General features: G+C 41.4%; 1 protein-coding gene across 2 annotated transcripts in view; it reads right to left on the bottom strand.

Moving 5' to 3' along the window:
- The window catches only part of LOC139155890 (storkhead-box protein 2-like), a 200,799-nt gene that overhangs the window by 114,436 nt on the left and 60,527 nt on the right, over positions 1–25,836 (bottom strand). Inside the window, exon 1 of one of the 2 annotated variants that reach the window (XM_070731240.1) lies at positions 4,416–4,609. The exons of the other annotated variant lie outside the window; for it this stretch is intronic. Within the exon in view, the coding sequence (XP_070587341.1) occupies positions 4,416–4,581 (166 nt within the window). The 5' untranslated portion in view covers positions 4,582–4,609. Of the gene's footprint in view, positions 1–4,415; positions 4,610–25,836 lie in introns of those variants that run through there. 2 annotated transcript variants of the gene reach the window in all.

Below are 25,836 nucleotides of genomic sequence, written 5' to 3'. Positions count from 1 at the left end.
AGCAAAAAATGGATTAAAATATCACCAACAATGATTTGGAGGTGACAACTATATCTAATTCTCCATCTGACAATCTAACCACAAAACTATACTTTCACTCTCAGAAGTGGAATCTGGGTGAGATAATTTTAATATGGTGCTTGCTTTTTCTTCATTATAGTACTGTATCTTTCTTTAATGTAGACGATTCTATAGTACCTATATTAAAGATCTGTTAATATACTGAACACGAATACATTTAGTGATTTAAAAAAGTAAAGATCTCTACAACTTACACTTCCGTCATCAAAAATATGCTGGATCCCTGATTTCTGATAAATAGATTTTATTCAAATGCTTGCATTATACCGCCATAGAATAAAATGGATACCAACTTTTTATTGTGATATAAGGTAAGATGTTTATTAGATTAAACTTTTTCTATTGTCCAAGTAGATATTCCAAAATCTGGAAGATTAGACAATAAGAAACATTTAGTGAATTTATTTATTTCTTAAATGCACCAGCATTTTCACATTTTAATTGAGGTAAACCCTTTTTCACCTCAAACCACCTAGTTTCTTGTTTTAAAACAAAACAAAACTATCTGAATAGACCTTTAAAAATATATGTGTTCAATTCAACACTAATCTAATCATTACCAAAATTAGCATTTAACATTAATGTTCCAAATAAGTCTTTAATGGCCATCCGTGAAAGATTTCCAATAACCGAAAAACTACTTTAGTATAGATATGAGATAAAGCAAAGAAAATAAAAGATATACATACTTCCAGAGCATTCAAGTTATACAATTAATGAGGTTATTCAAAATGTCTCAAAATACAAAAATCAAACATGATTGTCCTACTCTTTAGTCTTTTGAAAAAGTAAAACCAGTGTGTTTTCCTATCAAAAATTTATATTTCCAACATAAAATAAACATGAATAAGCTCTACAAAATGGTTGCTCAGAAATTTTGAGAAATTTTGGATTACAGACTTACAACCATTCATTTAGTGACCATATTTACAATGGAATTGGGGGAAAAATGACCTATGGCCATTTTTCACACATTTTTTGCAGCATCCCTGTGGTCATATGATCAAAATTTGGACATTTGGCAACTGGCATGCATTCATGCGATCACCTTTTGTGATATTCTGACAAGTAAAGTCAATGGGGAAGCCAGATTCACTTAACAAATATGTTATTAACTATAGTGATTTGCTGAACAACGGTGGCAAGAAAGGTCATAAAATGGGTCAAAATTGTGTGGCTTAACAATGGAAATTTGGGTCAATTGTGGTTCCTAAGTTGAGGCCTTTCTCAATTTAAGAAGTTTCATCAAGAAATTATTAAAAGCAAAAAGGCACAATCCTACATTCATTTTCATAACAAAAATGTCACTAGTTTTATCCCTTTTCTTTGACCATAGGATAGCTGTTTGTTTTAACAATACGGGCAGTTCTCGATTTACAATAGTTCATTTCATGGCCGTTCAAAGTAACAACAGTACTGGAAAAAGTGACTTATGGTTGTTTTTCACATTCACAAGCACCCCATCGTCACATGATCAAAATTCAGAGGCTTGGCAACTGATTCATGATGGTTGCAGTGACCTGGGGACATGTGATCAGCTTTTGAGACCTTCTGACAAGCAAAATCAATAGAGAAGCTGGATTCCCTTAACGAGTCTACGGAGAGGGGCGGCATCCAAATCTAATTAATAATAATAATAATAATAACAATAATAATAATAACTATGTTACTAATTTAACAAGTGCAGTGATTCATTTAAGTGTGTTAAGAAAGGTTGCAAAATGGCCCAAAACTTGCTAACAAATATCTCGCTGAGCAATATTGGGCTCACTGGTGATCGTAAGGACCACCTGTATTTTCTTTTGTTTTTCTGAAAAGGGATCAAAAATTTAGTATCAAATATTATTTACCATATCACAAAATTTCAGATACCTGTATCAGTGAAAGGAAAACCATATTTAAAAATGGATCATTACCAAATGCTAATTGAAAATCATAACCTACCAAAACATATAAAGTAGATATTTTTATATTTACTACCTTTATAAGATATTCTAGGGATGTTCTAACTTAAAAATATTTACAGATAGAATGAATTAGAGATTTAGGGATAAGAAGAAATGATTTGCTTATGTACTTTTAACATTATTGACCTACCTAACAATCACTCCCTAACTATCTTTTCTTTCTTCTTCCAAAAACTTACTGAAGTAAAATTGCAACAATATTAATAGCAATTAGGCTGAATAACAGGACAAACACAATTTGGCAATCAAGATCCTTTTGTATAACATTTTGAGTGACAAAGAAAACATTTGCATTCAGTCTGTCAATTTTATGCAAAGCGGCTTCCTATAGATTTCCTGTCCCAAAGAGGCCTATAAAAATATCCAGGATTTAGAATATTAATTCACACACCCCCAACCAATATATAGAAAAACAAAAGACACAAGTAAATTCAGAATGAGGCTAAAATTACTTTTTCAGTTACAACATTATATATTAATTTTGCTTTATATAATTTCTGATATACTCTTAACAATTATAGAGTATTACTCATAATTGATGTGTCACCTGCTCTTTTCACACACACACATCCCAGACACCATATATTTTTGCACTATTAACATTGCAGACTTTGCCACCAGGCTAGGGAGATGGAACATTCTGTTTTACAATGCCCTGACCCAACACAAGTTAACTCTACCCCCCCAAAGAAATTCATATCAATTTCAGTATTGATGATGAGATTAGATCATACAACTGCTCTTCAAATTTTATAGTAACCATTTCAAATACATAAGCTGTTCCCTAGGGATTTTACATAAGTAATATGAGTTAAATGCATATGATAAAGTTATCGACAATATAGATTTGCAAAAAAAATGAGAAATTGTAATTCCAGTGACACAAAACCAGACCACAATGCAGTTAAATACTGTTTTACTCTAAACTATTATTTAAAAATAAGTGCATAATGAATTAGTAAACTCCCATTTAAATTTTAGGAGTGTACAGCATGGCCCAAATGCACTATTAAATATACTGAAGCAACAATAGTCCAAATAATGTGGCTGATTTTTATTTTTTATACAGATTGTACATTTTTCTGAATGCATGTCTATGTAGACCCAAACTCATTCAAACAATATTACCATAAAAATATTTTTTCCTCTATGTTTGCAGCTATTGACAAAAGGCTGTTAACAATCTATTCTTATCTTTAAAATGTAGTGCTTAGCAGAAAAAAACATTTATTAACAAAAGAAAACAAGTTAAGTAAGCAAGTTACTCACAAACCACTAAGTTTAAGATCTGGGCCACAACAGAAGAGAAAAGGTACCCTCCGCCAAATAATAAAGGTTGATGTTTTTATGGTGAAGTGAGTTTAATTCCAAATGATAAAATAAAATTTAATATTGTAATAATGAAACCTGATCTCAGACTAAAACTAACCAAGAATTAAAACAATTAAACAGATTTCAATATTATGTCCTTTCCAGTAGGATTCTTATAAAATATTCCTTTTGGTCTCTCTTCAAAGTTTGAAATTAAAAAACCATTAGTTTAAGCAAACATGCGTTATTGCAAGAAGGCATTTCCTTCTATATTTCTTGACTGAAAGATCAAATTGCACTGATACACAGCTTTGTGCAGCACTCCTGTCACATTTTGTTGTGCTCTGATCTTGTAATGCATGCACAAACATGTTAATGCAGTATCCATTATTACTAAGGAGCTAGTGCTGAAGCAATAGAGAGGGAAGGCACACATATGAAACACACCCCCAGACACTCTTCCCTTCGTAACCCACTGATGTTTACATATGTACTCATTTTTATCAGCAAAACAAAACTCCCCTTAAACCCGCCCCACCCTCCCCCAGCCAAACGGATACCGGAGACAATATTCCCAATAAGGCTACCATGGCAGGGCCACTTCCAGATGGAAAATGAAATCCACAAATGCCTTTAGAGACCATTGCATTTAGGTGACACAAGGGACAATATCTGATTTAATCATCCTTCCTCAGCCCAGCGGCGGGAATGGTGCTTGTGCCCTCACAAAGGGGTTACAAACGTTCCAAACGCGGGGTCGAGCGTTTCCTTCTCTCCCCATTTATTTGTAGGGAGCTGGAAGGTGTTTTTTTTTAAAATCCCATCTGGAGAAGGCCCCGCTTCAAATAAATCTTCCCGAGGTACAAAATGGTGGATGCGAGCTTTAAAAGAAATTGCCTCCTTCATTGCAACCTATGCTAATCAGTCGCAACCCCCTTAACACGGCGCGGGGGAGATAAACAAAACACGCCGAGACCAGCCCTTCGGAAACAGGCGGATTTGCATGTACGTGTGTACACCTCCCCGCCACCCCCGCAAGACACCGATGTTACAGACCTGATGTCATGTAGCCCCGTGATGCCTGGGAGAGGAACGCTGGTGGGAAATGTTTGTGCAGGCGGTAGTCCTTCTCGCTGCGGGACCTCATGCGGTCCGAAGCCCGGTCAGAGAAATCCGAGCTCGGCCAGGCTCGCCGTAAGGTGATGCTTCGGGTCTTCTTCATGCTGATGCTCCCCGCAAGCTAATCCCGCACGAGGAGCTGCCGCCGCCGCCGCCGCATGAACCAGGCAGGCCTCCCGGCTCGCTTTTACCTCAGCCTCCCTTCACAGGCAGCGCTCGGGCTGGCAGCGCGGCGCGCAACCTGGAGCCCCCGCCTCGTCCATCGCGGTTCCCTCCGCGCCCGCTTTCCCTCCCGCGACAAAGAGCCCGCCGCGTTTACGCGCGCCCCGCCACGCATCCCCCTTCACGGGCGCTCCAACCAGCTTCCATCCCGAGTCGTGTGGAGGAAAGGCAAACGGGGCGGCTTGGAAGGCGGGGGAAGAAGAGCGGAGCCCTCGACGGCGTGGAAGCAGCGCGGCGGGTTGCAAAACAATAGCTCGAGTCGGCGCGGAAGGCAGGGCTCGGCCGGCGGTGAGCCCGGACACCCGAGGCCCGAGCAAATCAGGCAGCGCGCGCTCGGCCTGGGGGCACTGACCCCGAAGGCGGCGGGGGGGAAAAAGCAGGGGAGCCTTCGAGCTGCAAAGCCATAGAAATCGCCCCGAGGGCTGGCAGCGGCCAGAGGTTGGCTTCCCCCCCTTCCCTCCGTCAACCTATCAGAATCCAAGCAAACCATCAAGGAGGCAGCCTAGAAAGCATGGCTGCAGCAACCATTCTTCCCCTTCGCAGCGCCCACCGCCTCGCCTCCCGCTCTGGCCACGCATATGCCTCCTTCGCGCACTCCAGTAGCCTAAACCGACAAGCGGCGGCGGCAACAGTAACAATCGCCTTCACTGCAGAGGGCTGAGGCGCCCATCTCCATCGCGCTCCCGCGGCGGCGGCAACAGCATCCCTCGCCAGCCGTTCCTCCCTCTCGCTCCGCCTGGCAAGGTTATTTGCCTCTTCCCTTCGTTGAAGGCGCGCTCGCGTCTGTCTGTCAACCGCGCCAGCGGCTAAAGCCCGAAAGGCGTTCGGACTGCGAGATTAATCCGAAATGGGTTTTTTTTTTCTCTCCGAAAATCCGCCTTGGATCGTCTGCTCGCTTTGCCCCCGCTGCTGCTGCTGCTTGCTTGCTGCTGTTGCTCCTCCCCTCCGAAAATGGTGAATAGCTACTGAAGGACGGGAAAGAAAGCAACAAACCAACCTTATGCTAATCGAGAAGCTGTCTTAGGTTACACGCGCTGAGCGAGGCAGCCTGTAAACTTTCATAGAAGCCAGCCTAGAGCTTCTCCCAACCTTGGCTTGGGCTCCGGCCACCATCAGATTTGTGGATTTACATATTATCATGTTATTCCATTGCAGTGGGCAGGCTGTTCTACACCCTTTTCTCACAAAGGAAAGGCAGCAAAACAAAAGTCTGTAATTTTGGTACCAAAAAAAGAAAAGAAAAACAAGGCCAATCCCCCAACTAGACAGTGACGGTGATAAAAGAGCCCCATTTTTGTGAATGTGTGTGTGTATGATATATATAGTATGTATGTATATATATATCCAAGCAAATCAAAAATTCAGCAAAAACATGTGATATGTATGTATGTATGTATGTGTCATATGTTTTTGCTGAATTTTTAAAATTAAGGGAGACTAGGATAGCCCTATTTCGGCCTTGTTCTGGCCTCATCAACTAGCCATACCCTTACTGGGATTTGATTCTGGGGCTTCTGCCTTGTAAGGCAGAGAATTAACCTCTAGGCCACCAGATCTGATCCCTTCAGCTTTGTACCAGGGAGGGAAATGCATATACTGTACAGTACTGTATATATACTCAAAAAAAAGGAAACACTCAAATAACACATCCTAGATCTGAATTAATGAAATATTCTCATTGAATACTTTGTTCTGTACAAAGTTGAATGTGCACAACAGGATGTGAAATTGATTGTCAATCAGTCTTGCCCATGATAATGTAAACAAGTGAGAGGTTGAAGAAAGTTCAGATTATTAATTGTAAATCAAGCATGTCCAGTGCGAGAAAATCCTTTGCCTTAGATTTATCCATGCCTATCAACTTACTATACAAGCCAAGAAGTACATTTACCCATCACTTCAGTAACAATAACAATCATCCCACAATCTGTCTTCTTTACAATGAAAAACCATGTCAAATACTTCCTTCTCTCTGCTTTCTTTCAATACATTAAACCTCTAGAGAATACAACCATTCTTTAAATATACTTCTTACTTCTTAAATCCTAGAGGGGGAAGAAAAAGGAAGGCCTTCTTTGTTTACAGACAAGCAAATACATGGAACTGACAATTGATCATTTATCAATTTCCCATTTAAACAATACAAAGTCCTGGCAATTATTTTTTTAAAAAGCCATCTATAATAGCATGGTGAGTGATTACATCATGCCATTTCAGATCCATAATGTTTAATTGCCTTGGGAAAATATTTATATTAAGCCACCCGCTCTCCTACAAGATGACTGTGAATGGCTTACAGGTTATAAAACAAGCAAGAAACAGAGTTTAAAAAAATATTAAGGACTAAAACCAAACTTGGAGAGCTAAGAGCCAGATCTGATGGAGATAAGGTCTTCTTACCCCATCAGCCATCTTTAGCAGTAAGCGCTTCCTTCAGGGTTCCAACCCAGCTTGCAAAGCCAAGTTTTGATATCCTTCCAGAAGTCAAAAGAAAGAGGGCATTTCTCACCTCCAGTGAATGGTGCAATGTTAAACAGGGATGGGACCAAGGATGAGATCCAACATGTTCTGACAGGTTCTGGAGAACCGGTAGCAGACATTTTGAGTAGTTCACAGAACCAGCAAATACCGCCTCTGGCTGGCCCTAGAATGCAGTGGGAATGGAGATTTTGCAATATCCTTCCCCTGCTAAGCCTACCAAGCCACACCCACAGAACTGGTTGCCAAAAAAAAAAGATTTCACCCCTGGATGGGACCACAGAGGAAAAGTCTCTTCTGCTTCACCCGGCCTGCTTCAATTCTTTAATTAATTAATTGGATTAAGATATTTTGTACTGTATATTTTATATGTTGTGAGCCGCCCCGAGTCCTCGGAGAGGGGCGGCATAGAAATCCAATAAATAAATAAATAAATAAATAAATAAATTCCTTAGCAGACAGTGGGGCAAGCTTGTCCCACTGGGGAGAAACAATAATAAAATATATAACTGGAAACTACTCATATCAACTAGATGTAATACTATCTGAACACCTGGATATGAAGCTAAGTTTTATCCTGCTCTAATTCCAATCATATGTGGTGAGGAGAACACTCAAAGGCCACCTGGGTGCTATGTATTTAATCCCAAACCAAACACCTTCATTTTGCTCAATATAGTACCTGTAAATTTAAAATAATTAAACATAACTATTAAAATTGAATGCTTTATATAAAAATAAATTACTGTAAGCAGCTAAATTTCAAAGAACATTTTTAAAAAATCAAAGAAGACATCATGGACCACATGCCCCTATTCAGATGTACACAATCCCTGGGTGATTTCCTCCTATTTTCTTCAGCCTTTCAAATAGAGCTAGAAGGCACTAGTGGGCTATCACCAGTGTCTCCACCCTGGAAATATAATCTCTTGGCCTGAGATCAAAGGCTCAGCTCAGCAATAACGAAAATGCAGTACAGTGATCCCTCGAGTATCGCGAGGGTTACGTTCCAAGACCCCTCGCGATACTCGATTTTTCGCGATATAGTGGTGCGGAAGTAAAAACACCATCTGCGCATGCGCGCCCTCGCGCATGTGCAGATGGTGTTTTTTACTTCCGCACTTGGGAAGACCCCCGCCCAACAGCTGAGGACCCGCCTGCCCGCCGCTTGTCCGGCCGCCACGGCGCTCGTGCCGCCGCTGCTGGCGCGAGCAATGCCGCTTCCCAGCTGAGTGGCGCGAGCAACGGCGTGGGTGGGCGAAGGGCGGGCGCGCGGACAAGGGGCGCACGAGCGGCGTGGCGGCCGGACGAATGGCGGCCGCGCCTGCCGGCAGCACGAGCAACACAAACAGCATGGCGGCCGAACAAACGCACGAGCAACGCAAGCGGCGTGGCGGCCGAACAAATGGCGGCCGCGCCTGGCGGCAGCACGAGCAACACAAACAGCGTGGCGGCCGAACAAACGCACGAGCAACGCAAGCGGCGTGGCGGCCGGACGAATGACGGCCGCGCCTGGCGGCAGCACGAGCAACACAAACGGCGTGGCGGCCAAACAAACGCACGAGCAACGCAAGCGGCGTGGCGGCCGGACAAATGGCGGCCGCGCCTGGTGGCAGCACGAGCAACACAAACGGCGTGGCGGCCGAACAAACGCACGAGCAACGCAAGCGGCGTGGCGGCCGAACAAATGGCGGCCGCGCCTGGCGGCAGCACGAGCAACACAAACAGCGTGGCGGCCGAACAAACGCACGAGCAACGCAAGCGGCGTGGCGGCCGGACGAATGACGGCCGCGCCTGGCGGCAGCACGAGCAACACAAACGGCGTGGCGGCCAAACAAACGCACGAGCAACGCAAGCGGCGTGGCGGCCGGACAAACGGATTCTCCTCCGACCTGCCCTCACCTTAGCTTCCAGCTGATGCTTCGATCCTTGGAAGAGGCCAGAGCGCCTTTCTGCACCACACTCTGCGCTCGGGTTCCTTTCCGGAAGATGGAAGTTTCTCTCTTTCCATCATTTCTAGCAATACAATACTCGATGGTTAAAACCATTTTAACCATCGAGTATTGTATTGCTAGAAAGGATGGAAAGAGAGAAACTTCCATCCTTCCATCCTTTCTAGCAATGCAATACTCGATGGTTAAAACCATTTTAACCATCGAGTATTGTATTGCTAGAAAGGATGGAAAGAGAGAAACTTCCATCCTTCCATCCTTTCTAGCAATGCAATACTCGATGGTTAAAACCATTTTAACCATCGAGTATTGTATTGCTAGAAAGGATGGAAAGAGAGAAACTTCCATCTTCCGGAAAGGAACCCGAGCGCAGAGTGTGGTGCAGAAAGGCGCTCTGGCCTCTTCCAAGGATCGAAGCATCAGCTGGAAGCTAAGGTGAGGGCAGGTCGGAGGAGGATCCGTTTGTCCGGCCGCCACGCCGCTTGCGTTGCTCGTGCGTTTGTTCGGCCGCCACGCTGTTTGTGTTGCTCGTGCTGCCGCCAGGCGCGGCTGCCATTTGTCCGGCCGCCACGCCGCTTGCGTTGCTCGTGCGTTTGTTCGGCCGCCACGCTGTTTGTGTTGCTCGTGCTGCCGCCAGGCGCGGCCGCCATTTGTCCGGCCGCCACACCGCTTGCGTTGCTCGTGCGTTTGTTCGGCCGCCACGCCGTTTGTGTTGTTCGTGCTGCCGCCAGGCGCGGCCGCCATTTGTCCGGCCGCCACGCCGCTTGCGTTGCTCGTGCGTTTGTTCGGCCGCCACGCCGTTCGTGTTGCTCGTGCTGCCGCCAGGAGCGGCCGCCGTTTGTCCGGCCGCCACGCCGCTCGTGTGCCAATGTCCGCGCGCCCGCCTTTCGCCCGCCCACGCCGTTGCTCGCGCCACTCAGCTGGGAAGCAACGCTGGGGTTTCCCCGCCGCCCACGCAAAGGGGAAACCCCGGCAAGAGGGGGAAGACCCAGGGAAGCCACCCAGCAGCTGATCTGGCCAGGGGGAAGCAAACTCCACCATCTACGCATGCGTGGCCATAGGAGAAAAAAAAATGGCGCGCATGCGCAGATGGTGTTGTTTACTTCCGGGTTGAAAAATCGCGATATAGCGTTTCGCAATAATCGAGATCGCGAAACTCGAGGGATCACTGTATTTCAGCATTCAGTGCAAATATCTTTTGAAACCTTACAGAGTTTGTGGGTTCAGGGTATGTTTCTTACTCACTGTAAACAGATGAAGACCTGAAAATGTTTTGCTAAAATTGAAATAATACGAAAATGGGGGTCAGAAATGATATACAGTGGTACCTCTACTTAAGAACTTTTCTAGATAAGATTTAAGATTTAATTGGATTTGTATGCCGCCCCTCTCTGAGGACTCGGGACGGTTCACAGCATGTACAAAAAACCCCAGGAAACAGTAATAACAATCCAATTAATAGTACATTAAAAACAATCTTTAAAATTCTAATTAAAAAAAGAACCAGGTGTTCAATATTTTTTTGCCTCTTAAGAACCATTTTCTACTTAAGAACCTGGGCCTGGAAAAATTTCCCAGGAAATTTGAGAGTGGCACAAAGGCCCGGACAGTTTCCTGCCATTCCCCCTGGGTTTCTCTCTGGCGCAGTGTACGGGAGGCAGCCTCGTGCCAGGTATATGGAAGGCGCGTGCTTCTCCTTGCTGCCTCAGAGTCCCTCTTTTTTTTTTAATGCGTTAAAAGTTTTGGATTTTTTTGGATTCCCCTCACCTCACCTTCTTCCTTCAGCAGCAACTGCCCTCCTCCTCCTCCCACCCAAATTCCAAGCTTTTATTTCTTTCCTAATGGATTCATTCATTCATTCATTCAATTTTGATGCCACCCTTCTCCGTAGACTCAGGGCGGCTTACAACATGTTAGCAATAGCACTTTTTAACAGAGCCAGCATATTGCCCCCACAATCCAGGTCCTCATAATTTGCACGCATTATTTGCTTTTACATTGATTCCTATAGGAAAAATTGCTTCTACTTACGAACGTTTCTACTTAAGAACCTGATCACGGAACAAATTAAGTTCTTAAGTAGAGGTACCACTGTATCTGCTTCACAAAGTTAAAATGAATGATTGCTAGATAACTCACACTATTCATTGAGGTTTTAAGTGAGACATACCATAGCAAAAAAATTTATGGAGGAACATTATAGATCAGTAATGGTGAACTTTTTTGGTACTGAGTGCCCAAACCAGAATGCGTGTGAATGTGCATGCACCAGAGCACTGGAAACCCAAAGACCAGCTAGCCAGGGCACGCATGCTTGGTTTTTTGGCCATTTTCAGGCCGTTTTCCGAGGCTCTGATGCCCATGAAGATCATGCACACTGGAAAACAGAAAAACTGCTGGTACTGGCACACATGCCCACAGACAGACTCTGTGTGCCACCTCTGGCACACGTGCCATAAGTTCGCCATCACGGCTCTAGCCATACATGATATCATTTGTAGCGAGTATTTCCATTATCTCTTTTCAGGTCTGTTTCTGAAGATTCTTTTTGTGAGCCTGGTATCTGGTGGCATTTATTTTAAAGAACACCTTCATTCTGAGCACCTATCACCAATTGGCAAGGATTGCAACTTTTGGCTGCCTATATATGATTACTGATAATGTTATAAATTAGCACTTACTATTTGGCTTGCTTAAGACATACATTTGTGGACATCATACTAGCAAAAGTATGATCATTTTTTTAAAATGATAGAATGAAAATAGGCAATTCATAGCCTGACAAAGTAAGAACAGGATTTCCAAATCCTGAAGACAAGAGCCATTCAGGTATCTTCAGGCTAGACTGCTGCTTACCAAAAAGGCGGCAAGTACATTATGCTGCTAAAATAATCCAGTGATAATTACAGAACGTTTTAAGCTTATTTCAGATCATATTTCTCTTTATTTTTTACAATTCTGGAATGTTTGCTTCTGTCCGCATCATTTCACCCACCTTTACTCTGCTCTATAATAGATTTGTGCAGCCTCCCTCAATCACAGAAAGGCAGCTTACACAACAAAATCAAAACATTTTTTAAAAAATTTAAAAACCCATGGTTGACAACAATTGTACCACAATCTTAATTTCCTGAAAGGTCTATTTGGAGAAGTAATATTTACCAGTATACACCTTACTCCAATTCTCCGTTCTGAGTCTACGGAGAGGGGCGGCATACAAATCTAATAAATTATTATTAATTATCTTCTGAAACTATAGGGTTTTTTAAGTTCATAATTCCATTACAACATATAAACAGACTGGATGAGTAAGCACAGAGGTTTCTATATCACTTAGATACAAAGTTCGATGCTCATAGGCATGTATTTCACAGGTTACAAGCTTTATATAAACTTATGTAAGCTTATGACTAAGTTTTAATATGTATAAAATATAGTACATAGCACCTCAAATCCTAAATATCCAATAATATATTTGCCAGTTTAAGAACGCTTCTGACAAAGTATACATGATTTACTCTCAGGATGAAACTGTATACCAGAAGAGAAGAAATAATTAGAAACCTAAACTTATTGAAAAAACTAGAAACCTAAACTTCATAACAAAACCTCCAAGACTCACTTGCACATCTAATTGAATACTTTTTTTCTCCACAGAGATATAAGCATTTAGGTTTACTTGGCTGGTTTAAGATTCAGATTTCATCACAAACATATCATACTGCAGCAATCATACAAGACACTATGGGCTAATGTTATCAGTGCAGTATAGGCAGTAATTTGTCTATGTCACATGTTGCAGTTCAGAGGATATCAGAGCAAAACTTAAAATTCCCAAAGGGACCAGATATTTTCTTACACAACAGTCCATTTGCATCTAATCTATATCTGAACTGTTTTGAAAAAATGTCTACACATAAGGGTCTGGTCCAGAAAAAAAATGAAACTACTGTTTATTTAACATGCAGTGGATGGTCATAGACTGTCAAGATGGTAACTACCTTTGAGTTTGGTTCCTTAATTTTTGAATTGCACATATGTACAATGATCAGATGAATTTGGATAGCAACATTTTTTGACTAAACGAAGTTTATTAACAGGCATAAGCTCTGTGGGACTCCATGCATCTGATAAAGTCATTCACAGTTCATGAAAACATAATGCTTTTTAATGGTATTTGTTAGTCAAAAAGGATGCTATTAGGCTAGTCCAGATTTTGTGCTACCATAAAATAATACGACTTTCTTTCTATGCTATCTACATATGAACCAGGATTGATTTAGTAGGAATGTATGATGGGTCTAGCAATACAACAGAGTAATTTTAACCCAAGAGGAGAGAGTCAAAGAATTATTGCCATTTCTTTCAATCCAGGATTGTGTCAGCATACATGCAAGAATGACAAGTGTTCCATGCTTGGGAACTAAAAATCTCCAACCTTTGATTTTCTTGCAGAGATGTTTATGAGCTATAAATTATTGCAAATATTTACTCTACTTGCCATTTGAAAATGGGCAGCAAAGCAGCAACAACAGGAGACAAGTAAGATACTTCACCAGAAGAGCCCTTCACTCCTCCTCTCGAAACAGAATACCCTACGAAAATAGACTAACAATCCTGGATCTAGAAAGTTTAGAACTATGACGCCTAAAACATGATTTAAATATTGCCCACAAGATCATATGCTGCAACGTCCTGCCTGTCAATGACTACTTCAGCTTCAACCGCAACCACACAAGAACATGCAACAGATTCAAACTTAATATTAATTGCTCCAAACTTGACTGTAAAAAATATGACTTTAGCAATTAAGTTGCCGAAGCGTGGAACTCATTACCGGACTCAGTAGTATCAACCCCTAACCCCCAACATTTCTCCCTTAAACTATCCACGATTGACCTCTCCAGGTTCCTAAGAGGTCAGTAAGGGGTGTACATAAGTGCACTAGTGTGCCTTTCGTCCCCTGTCCAATTGTCTCTCCTTATCTCATATATTATATATCTTTTCTTCCTTTCATATATCTTCTCTATTTTTATATCTTTTTTCTATCGTTTTCTTTATATATAATACTACATGTCTATTCTCTTCAATATGTATTGTGTATTGGACAAAATAAATAAATAAATAAATAAAAATAAAATAACAGTCACTATAGTGATAGTGATCCCTCGATGTTCGCGATCTCGATCTTCGCGAAATGCTATATCGCGATTTTTCTCACGATGACGTCACTCTCTTCCTTCCTCTTGCTCTCGAGCGGCGGGCGGGCGGGTGAACGGGCGAGCGGCAAACAGCGGGTGGGCGGGTGAACAGGCGAGCGGCAAACAGCGGGTGGGCGGGTGAACGGGGCGAGCGGCAAACGGCGGGCGGGGGGGGAACGGGCGAGCGGCAAACAGCGGGTGGGCGGGTGAACGGGCGAGCGGCAAACAGCGGGTGGGCATCATCGAGGAGCCGAGGCGGCGGGGAAGACCCAGGGAAGGTTCCTTCGGCCGCCCAGCAGCTGATCTGCTCGGTAGCGCAGCAGCAGTGAGGAGCCGAAGATCGGGGTTTCCCCTTTGCGTGGGCGGCTGGGAAACCCCGATCTTCGGCTCCTCGCTGCTGCTGCGCTACCAAGCAGATCAGCTGCTGGGCAGCCGAAGGAACCTTCCCTGGGTCTTCCCCGCCGCCCACACGCAAACCCCACCATCTGCGCATGCGCGGCCAGGAAAAAAGGGCGCGCATGCGCAGATGGTGTTTTTACTTCCGGAACCCTACATCGCGAAAAATAGATTATCGCGAGGGGTCCTGGAACAGAACCCTCGCGATAATGGAGGGATCACTGTATATGGCTAGCCAAAAGGAAAGGACGATCCAATCAGCTGAAGAAGCAGACAAGATAGCATCATGGTCTTTATCTGGTCTGCAGACCACCTGTTGGGCCTTTTGCTTTACAGTATATAATTTCTCTACCATTTCTAGACTAAAACACATACTGTTTTAAATGCATGGTGCTAAATGTTAAAACATTCAACAGCTGCACTCCTGTTACAGAACAGATACTGCAGACAGTAGCTTTAAAAAGCATAGTGTAACTTGCCCTTATTTGCCAATGTGTTCTTTGATGAAGATGGGGGGAAGTTAAACAGGTGCCTACTGTTATATTTGGACAACAGATTTAAAAACGTGTAATGGTATTTGCTTGAAGAAATACATTATCTTCTTCCGTTATTTAATATAATATGCAGTGCAGCTGGCTTCAGCATGTCAATGTGTGTCCTTTTGTTGTGGATCTTTAGACAAAGATTGAGATGAATGTTCATTCCAGACTAAATTGTTGTAGTTATTTCAGTTTTCTTTTAAAGTTAATAGAGCACTTTATTATTTCTTAAAACTAAGGGTTTTATTTCAGGGGTGGATTGTTCTTATCTGCTGCTATTGGTGCGTTGCGCACGCAGCTTGAGTCATCTCACGTGCGTGCGCATCCCCAGCGCATTTTGCTTCCATGCATTTCTCATTTAGATTGCTATTCATATTTTTCCATGAATATAAACAGCTCAGTCACCATTATATGAACATCTTGCATATACATACATATACACATACACACACTATATAATCCACACGATATAGAGAACCTTAATTATTCAATCCACGACTAAACTATAAAAACAAAACCCCAGGATTAAAAAATCTGGATGGTCCTTCTATACCATTATATAATAATTTATAAATACAACATACAGTGATACCTCGTCTTACGAACTTAATTGGTTCTGGGACGAGGTTTGTAAGGTGAAAAGTTTGTAAGACGAAACAATGTATCCCATAGGAATCAATGGAAAAGTGATTAATGTGTGCAATCACAAAACTCACCCCTTTTGCGCCCGTTTGTGCGCTGCTGGGATTCCCCTGATGCTCCCCTCCATGGGAAACTCCACCTCTGGACTTCCATGTTTTTGTGATGCTGCAGGAGAATCCCAGCAGGGGAATCCCAGCAGCGCAAAAACGGGTGCTTCGCTGGCAACGGAAGTCCAGAGGTGGGGTTTCCAGCGAGGGGAGCCTCAGTGAAATTGCAGCATCGCAGAAACACAGAAGTCCTTGAAATTCCACCTCCGGACTTCCGTTGCCAGCGAAGCACCCATTTTTGCGCTGCTGGGATTCCCCTGCAGCATCGCAAAAACACGGAGGTCTGGAGGTGGTGTTTCCCATGGAGGGGAGCCTCAGGGGAATCCCAGCAGCACAAAAACGGACACTTTGCTGGCAACAGAAGTCCAGAGGCGGGTATTCCCAGTGGCGGCGGCTTAGGTTTGCAAGGTGAAAATAGTTTGGAAGAAGAGGCAAAAAAAATCTTAAACCCCAGGTTTTTATCTTGAAAAGTTTGTATGATGAGGGGTTTGTAAGATGAGGTATCACTGTAATTATTAACATTTAATTGCCAGTATTAAAGAATTCCATTCCAAATTGCAAATAAATAAATAAATAAATAAATAAATAGGTAGTCCTCAACTTATGATTACCATTTCTGTTGTTAAGTGAGTTTTGCCCCATTTTACAACCTTTCTTGCCTCAATTCTTAAGCAAATCACCACAGTTGATTGGTAACCCGTTCGTTAAGTGAATCTGGCTTCCCCATTGACTTTGCTTATTAGAAGTTTGCAAAAGGTGATGCCATAACCTTGGGACACAGCAATAGTCATAAATATGAACCAGTTGCCAAGCATCTGAATTTTGATCACATTATCATAGGGATGCTGCAAAGCTTGTTAGCTGTGAAAAATGGTCACAATTCACTTTTCTCAACGCCATTTTAAGTTTGAACAGTCAATAAATGAATTGTTGTAAGTCAAGGGCTACCTGTACTTTTAACAGATTTTGAACTTCCATTAATAATATTTTGAATTTTCACTGATCCATCTTATAGACAAAGAATCTTCTTCTTGTGAAAGGAAAGGAAATTTGTAAATAAAACATTGGGCTTTAAATTGCCCAATTTTGTCAGTGCCTGTCTCCTTTGGAATAAAACCTAAGGCATTTTGCATTCCACAAAGAACTAAAGAAAAAGGGGGGAGCAGATTGTTTTTCAAAAAGATATTTCAAGGATCAAGAAAAAAAAATATTTAGACACACTTTATAAAGAATTATAAACAAAAAAAATAGAAAAAAGAAGATAAATCATGGAATAAAAATATCAAAAATAGTAAGACAACAGTAGGCCGGAAATAAAAATCTAAAGTATAAATAAGCCAATAGTTTATTGGATTTATATGCCGCCCCTCTCTGAGGACTCGGGGCAGCTTATAACATATGAAAGAAACAATATATATCGAAATCCAAATAATTAAATTTCAAAGTTACAACTAAAAACTAAAGAACCAATTAAAGTACATACATAACCATTCAATCATCAAACTCACTATACATTCATCGGCGGGGGGGGGGGGGGGAGACTCTAATGACCTCAAGCTTGGCGGCATAGGTGAGTCTTTAGACTTTTATGAAAGGCAAGGAGGGTGGGGGCAGTTCAAAGCTGATTCCAGAGGGTCGGGGCTAACTACAAAACAAACTAAACAAAAGGGTTGTTGAATCAGGAGGCATCTAAGCCAGGAACATTTAGAGCAGGGGTCCCCAAACTTTTTACACAGGGGGCCAGTTCACTGTCCCTCGGACTGTTGGAGGGCCGGACTATAAAAAAAAACTATGAACAATTCCCTATGCACACTGCACATACCTTATTTTAAAGTAAAAACAAAATGGGAACATAGTATTTAGAGGGGGGAAGAAGTCTGAAATTCATATAGGTTTATGTTTTGTTTTTAATTTTCTTTTGTTAACATCTGATTGGCTATAAAAGGTTTTCTTGGCTTATAGAAAAATGTATAAAGAAAGAAGGAAGCACTTTGGCATAATGGGTAATAAGTTAGAAATATAATTGGTGTTGTACTTTTTGAAGGAACATTAAGGAGGGAATTTAATTAGAAGAAAAAAAATGTAACTGGACGACAAAATTAGAAAAAACACTTTTTGATTATTGATATTAGTTACTACTAACCGCCCCGAGTCTACGGAGAGGGGCGACATACAAATCCAATAAATTATTATTATTATTATTATTATTATTATTATTATTACTAATACCATATTTTTTCATTGAAAATTAGATGCTACACTGTGTTGTTTGAATGCATGCTAACAGTGGCCAGGAGCACAGGATACGGATGCATCCTGTGCTCCTGTCATCACCCGCGGGCCGGATAAATGGCCTCAGCGGGCCGCATGTGACCCCCGGGCCGTAGTTTGGGGACCGTTGATTTAGAGGATCATTGAACTCTCCTTTTATAGCAAAAGTCCCCAAACTGGGCAACTTTAAGACTTGTGGACTTCAATTCCCAGAATTCCTCTGCTACAAAGCTGACAGAGGAATTGGAGACAGAAGTTTTATCTATTTTCTCTCCCTCTCTCTCCCTTTCTCTCCTCCGGTCCCCTCTCTCCTTCAGTATAAAACAGGCGTCTCCAACCTCGGCAACTTTAAGACTTGTGGACTTCAACTCCCAGAATTCCTCTGCCATAAAGCTGACAGAGGAATTGGAGGCAAGAGTTTTATCTATTTCCTCTCGTTCTCTCTCCCTCTCTCTCTCCTCCACTCTCCTCTCTCCCTCAGTCTAAAACAGGAGTCCCCAACCTTAGCAACTTTAAGACTTGTGGACTTCAACTCCCAGAATTCCTCTGCCACAAAGCTGGCAGAGGAATTCTGGGAGTTGAAGTCCATCAGTCTTACAAATTGCCAAGTTTGGAGACTCCTGTTTTAGACTGAGGGAGAGAGGGGAGGCGTGGTGGAGAGCGAGATAAAATCGATAAAACTCCTCCAATTTCCCCCCAGAAACAATCCTTGAAATGGCTTGAGCTGAGAGTCAAAATCAACTATGTGGCTAAAAAAGGCCTAAGAACTCACAAAGTCCTGATTCCTGAAGCAGCATGCAACCACTACTTTGCCTTCTTGACTTTAGAGTCACATTTTATTACCATAAAGCAGAAATGTAAATGCAAAGTGAAAATGAGTTTTCTGTTTATCAATTAAGCAATAAAATAGCTAAAAGATTACACAGGCAGGCTCAGAAGACTGAAATAATAAATTCAGCACCTCATCATATCAATCAGATTATTCTGTATAGATAAGACGTGTGTATGTGATAGCAGCAGTGTTTTAACAAACTATCCAAATGTATTCCATTCAAAAGCAAATAACAGGAATATTATAGTAATCAACGAAAGCAGGGAAATAAAAATAATGTGTTCAGATTTTGTCAATAAAACTTTTTAAAATAGTTGCTTTTCTATACCTGCTCAAATTATGATGGCAATGGTATGTAAATGGCATGTTCTGATTTCTGATAAGGGGATTGTTGTGGTTGGCTCTGGCCCAGCTCCTGCCCCAAGGAATGTGGAGGTGGATGCAGGGGAAACATCAACATGTCATAGGCCTGTTTTATTGCCGACAGAGTCAGGTAGTTCAGTTTCCTCCCACGAAGAAGAAGGTGGGAGTGACTTGGAAGAGGGGGGCTTGGCACACAGTCCAGGAAGCCAATCTCCATTATCTTCGGTCGATTCGGATGCGGAAGTCTTGGACCCACGCAGGCACAGAGTTATGCGTAGAAGAGACCAATCGAGGACATATTACAGGAGATAAGAGAGGCCACCTGTGTTTGGGTGGGGCTCCAGTAATTAGTGCTGCTGATATAAATAGCAGCGTGTACATTTGGCCGTTGTGGAAAATTACCTGATCGTTGTTCTTCAGGACTGCCCTGCTGTTTCCGGACTTTGTTGATTTTTCAGGACTTTGAAACCAAAGCAGAGCAAAGTGTGTATGTGTTTCACTTCGTGGAAGAAGGGCTGTGACGTTTCTTCACAGCTGCAAGCTAAGTACTTAAGGACTGATTAAGGGAATTGTACAGATTACCAGGTTGTTTTGGGAGGAGTGCTCTTTGCAATACAAAAAGAGTGCTCATTTTATTTTGAATTTTGTGATAAAGAACATTGTTTTGAATTTTCAAACGTGTGTGTGTCTGAAATTTGTACCCCTGAATTTTCGGGAGGCTCATACCAGAGAGCCCGGCAGAACAGGGATGAATTAATATTGTTTTTCAGTTGGCTAAAGGCACCAACCTGCTAACACATTTCAATACAATTTCAGTCTAATTAATTGGAACATAAACGTTTTAATTAAATGTTACATGATTAAAATAGTCAGAGAATAAAATTTGTAGATTCTAAAGGTTTTGAATCCTTGATTACATGTAATTTTGAAACACAAAATACTAAGATTGGTTATAGCTAGACTGATATTTGCTGCAGTGTATTGTCAAACTGGGTCCTCACACTATGCAAAATTCTAACATGGTTTATTATGTTCTTGTTCATGAGGCTGTGAGGCCTAAACAAATTCTAGTTTCTTCAGGACAACAAGATTTATGCAACCTATGAACTAGGCACAATACTACAGCACAGAACATAAATTGGTTTGCAATTTGCAACCCTGCAATCTGTTCTATGCAGATGTGAAACTGCACCATGGGTAATGTAAGACAAAAACAACAACAAAAAGAGATGATCTCGGGAAAATCACTGTGCCATCCTCTTGAACACAGACTATAGATATTATATCTACATATAGTTAAATTTTTAACAGCAAAACAGACATTTTAAGATACAGAACATTTTAAAACATGCTATGTATGCTGGTATGTATGCTCACACTTTTAGTTCTTTCTTAAAGGGGCGTTGGTCTTACCTAATACGCCTCTTTTGGAAAGGTAGATATTAGCATCCAGGAATGGGTTAATTCTGTCTGCTCTCTGATTGGACTGAGTCTGTCCAAGCTGTGCAGGTCCCACCCTTGTTGCTATCCTTGACAGCTTTAAACGAAGAAACGAAACGACAGACTCTGTTGTACCATAGTCAATTAAAAACACATCCTCCTGTCAAACAGAAGCCATTGACTATATTGGGTAGGGCTGGATGCTACATCCATCTTTCTGAGAAGAGGCGTATCAAGTAAAACCAACGCCCCTTTCCCTCATGATGGACATAGCATCCAGGAATGGGACATACCAAAGCTGGCTATCCAAATGGGCGGGTAACACTGGTGGCCTAGACTGTTGCTGAGGATCTAGTCCTTGATAACCTATTGTAGCACTCTCCTATCAAATGATGCCTCATGCTAAATAGCTATCTCCATAAGGATCCACTTGGCTAGGATTCTAGAGACCAGACAGTGCTGGCAAAACCCTGGGGTAATAGAGTGGAATTCAAGAGAGAGACCTGTTCGAATGGTCTCTCTATCCCAAACATCTGAAGTGGACTTCTTCCGTTGGTTCGCAAAATAGGCCCACCAGCCTCCGATGGAGTTCTCGGGTATGCAATCACTGAGGACAGTTGGGTGAATGACTTCCTCCCCCTCAAAAGGGCCATCCAGATTTGAAGGGACATTCTCTATCCCGGCGATCGTTTATGCCTTTGCCTGTAAAACCCGTGATCTCTGGGAATGGCACCTGGACTGGATGAACGATACATCAGTCGCTCCCCCCAGAGATTCGTACTGCTCCTACCCTCCTTGCCTTCCGTAAGAACTTGAAAACCCATCTATGCCGCCAGGCTTGGGGTCACTAGACCCTAGCTTCTGGCCGACAAGTGCGATGTAAGCTTGTTGTTGAATGTGAATGAATGATTTTTAATGTTCCAGGGTTTTTAGAATAGTTAATTTTATTAATTGGATTTTAGACTTTGATATCACATACTTTTTTAAAAATTATGTTGTGAGCCTCCCTGAGTCCTCGGATAGACTCTGCTGACTTTTTGCAAGGCCTTAAAGACCTGATTTTGCCATCAAGCCCGGGGTCCTGATAGTTGGGTAGGCCCAATACTGGGCTGTATTGATTATGTTTGTTAGTGCTGTTGGTCAACTGCTGTTTTATGTTATTTATAATTTTGCTTGTTGCTTTTATTGTTTTTAATTGTTAGTACCACAGAACTATGTACTTGAAATAAAACATCATATAATGGAAGGCCATATAATTTAATAAATGAAAACTATATACTAGGCAAAACCTATGTATACTCTGTGTCTGGAGAAGTCAAGTTCTTCTCCTTTCAGGTACTAATATTCTATTGTAATCTTCAAATAAGTGAGTTTTAAACTACAGTTAGTCCCCAACGTACAACAGTTCATTCAGTGACCATTCAAAGTCACAACATGAAAAAAGTGACATGACAGTTTTTCACACTTACAACCATAAGAGCATCCTCATGAACATGTAACCAAAATTCAGATGCTTGGCAATCGACTCACATTTATGACTGTTGCCATGAACTGTTGTCACATGATTCACTTTTGCAACTTTTTGACAAGCAAAATCAATGGGGAATCCAGATTCACTTAACAACCATGTTACTAATCTAACAAGTGCAGTGATTCACTTAACAATCACTGGCAAGAAAAGACGCGAAATAGGCCAAAAGTCACTTAACAAAGCAACAGAAATTTTTGGCTCAATTGTGGTCATCAGCTGAGGAATACCTGTAGACTATAAAACCAATAAAAACAATGCTTTTCCAGATACTCATGACTTGTCAAAACATCTTTTTTATATATTGAGGCTGAAGCTGCCTGAAGAGTGACCTGGACTCCTGTCTGAAAATGAGAAAGAGGTAAATCTAGCTGAAGGTGAGCAAGAATTTTTCTTGAGGCTATTTTACTGAACCACTTACAAACTTGTCTAAAGTTAAAAAAAGACTCTCTAACTTTCAACTGTACATTTGGGCTGGTATCTTTTAACGAGTTTATTTCTGCTGCTGTGATTCATTTTATATTTTATAAATATTTATATATGAATACAAAGATAATACATAGTGCTAAGTTAGGATTTTTAACTAGTTTGCTAAACAAACCGTAAAAACCTAACTCACACCCAGTGCTAAGCTGTGACTGACAGCTGTAAACACTCAAACACACTAATCTCAAAACAAACAAGCCACGTTATGGTTGGCATGATGTGTGAACCCATCAATTATGTATTTAAAAAATTGTATTCATTTTACCCCAACAACACAAGTTCACAACATTTGAAACTTTCAATAACTTTGTTACATATTAATATATAATCACGTTTAATAAGATTGTAATTTGACCCAAGTGTATTTAAAATTTGAATTATTCTGCTGATTTCTTCAACCATATCTTTTATGATTTCCTTTCCCCTTATAACATTCAAAACTGATTGGTTTCCAAGGAAGGTCTGCAAATTCACAAAATGGCTGCCATAGTATAGTCAGTGATGGTGAACCTATAACACGGGTGCCACAGGTGGCACGCGAAGCCATATTTGCTGGCATGCAAGCTGTTGCCCTAGCTCAGCTTGAATGTGCATGGGTGTGCTGGTCAGCAGACTTGGCTCGCTTAGAGGCTTTAGGAGGCATTTTTGGCCCACGCCCACGCTCTTTTGGCACCTGAGGAAAAAAAGGTTCGCCATCACTGAAATAGACTATACTAAATATTTCAGGTATTAGAAATTTATTCTCAATTGGGTTTGAAATTTTTGAACTATGTAAGATTTCATTCTTATAAACAATATACTGTAATTTAGTTTAACTACAGATAAGATCGATTATAATACATTTAATGCAAATAAATTATTCTCCTTTATTCTCCTTAACAATGGCATCCCTCTACTTTTAAATTAATACCAAGAGGCCCGTTCTTTACTTTTTCCCACCAGTGACACAGCTCAACATGTTTTTATTGCAGATGCATCCAACAGGCTAAGCCAGGGGTCTTCAAACTTGGCAATTTTAAGACCTGTGGACTTCAACTCCCAGAATTCTTCAGCCAGCTGGCTGGAGAATTCTGGGAACTGAAGTCCACAAGTCTTAAAGTTGCCAAGTTTGAAGACCCCTGGCTTAAGCCTTCTCCAACTCCACCCATCAATTTCAGCCAATTTGGCCAGTATTGGATGGGAGTGATGGGAACAATAGTTGAATGCATCTGGTGGGCTCACTGTGAAAATCTGCTATAGATTAAAGTCTTCTGCCATGCTGTCAAGGCCCCACTTTTTCATAAGACGTTTGGGAGAAGCTGATAGCATGAATCGTGGCTGCTGGCCAAGCTCATTATGCGTTCTCATTGCTTCTGTTTTGATACTCAGTTTGATTTGTGGGTGCACGTGGGGAGATGGGGGAAGGCTCTATTGGCACTTTCTATGCCTCGGGAACAGTTTTAAAAAGCAACTTTCAAATGGCATTCGGTGAACAAAGCCGTTTTTGACATTAGACAGCGCCCTCTGTTGCATACATGACAAACAGCACCATCTCTCTATGACTTTAATTGTTAAAACTAATACTGTATTCCAGTTTATAGATACCGCATAGTAATATGGTATGGCTTGTTACCGGTATTCACAATTCTTTGCCACTGGTCATCCTAGCTAGAACTAATTGGAAGCCAAGTCCAAAACTTCTAAAAGCCATTAGATTGCTCATGCCTACATGCCAGGTAATATTTTTCCTCTGTTTATACTTTTAACTTATAATATTAGCCTCCAAAGAGTCCTAGCCTTTTTCTTTTTTTCATTTATCAAAGTTTCTTCCTTCAGGTAGCAACAAGGATTTTGCTAGTAACAAAAAAAATGTTTTTGGTAGTCCTGCAATCAGGGAGTCTGAAGTAAAAATCCTATTGTGCAGCAAACTGTCTAGCCATCCCATTCATTGGCTAGGGAGGCTGTTCTTATGTTAAATACTCAGCAGAATTGCAATAAAGACCACAACACATGACATCCTTTATGACAAAGGAAGCACATGAATAAATCTCTCCACATTGTCCTAAACAGTTGTCCTTGAAATACAGATGTTTAGCAGTCTCTAACTTCAGATATAAATCTACGTTAATACCAAGTAAAACATTATTTTATCCATTTTAATATTTAAACAGCTCCAAATTGATGGCTTTATAAAGGAAATAAATTCACACAATTGGAAATGAATGAAAGGCACAAACAGAAATACAAAGTACCTGAAGAAACGTATTGATCATCATATAGAACCAGGGAGTTCTTTTACACAGAATGCAGGCATTCAACAGGATTAGGAAATGTTATCACTTTAAGGATTTTAATGTAATATTCACTACCACAAAGTCTGACTGTCTCATGAAGTGATGCATTTCCAAAAATGAAGGTTTGTCATTTGCAATAAGACTCAAAAGCAACAGTCTGGGCTGCAAAAATCCAGATGATCACTAGCTGGCTATAAAGGGATAAAGGAAATTCTAATGCATGCTGCATTTAGCAATCACCAGGATTTTTCATCACATATTGCCCAAAATTGGTCAAAGAGAAGACACAGGATGAAGAAAGATAAACACCAAGCAAGGCAAGACAAAAAAAATTAACTGCATACATTTAAACTCTACTGCAGTGTTTCCCAACCTTGGCAACTTGAATATATTTGGACTTCAACTCCCAGAATTCCCCAGCCAGCGTTTGCTGGCTGGGGAATTCTGGGAGTTGAAGTCCAAATATCTTCAAGTTGCCAAGGTTGGGAAACACTGCTCCACTGTACTCCAAAGTGAATCAGAGATGCAAACTATACAGAACTGCCAAATTAAATATATTTAATAAACATAAACATATTTATATTTTAAAAATGAGGAAACATTTGTTATATTCTTGGACTTAAGAAAA

The sequence above is a fragment of the Erythrolamprus reginae genome, unplaced genomic scaffold (assembly GCF_031021105.1).
Source record: "Erythrolamprus reginae isolate rEryReg1 unplaced genomic scaffold, rEryReg1.hap1 H_9, whole genome shotgun sequence".
In the NCBI taxonomy this organism is placed as follows: domain Eukaryota; kingdom Metazoa; phylum Chordata; class Lepidosauria; order Squamata; family Dipsadidae; genus Erythrolamprus; species Erythrolamprus reginae.
The sequence above is the reverse complement of the archived record's forward strand: the minus strand, read 5'-3'. Positions and strand labels throughout refer to the sequence as shown.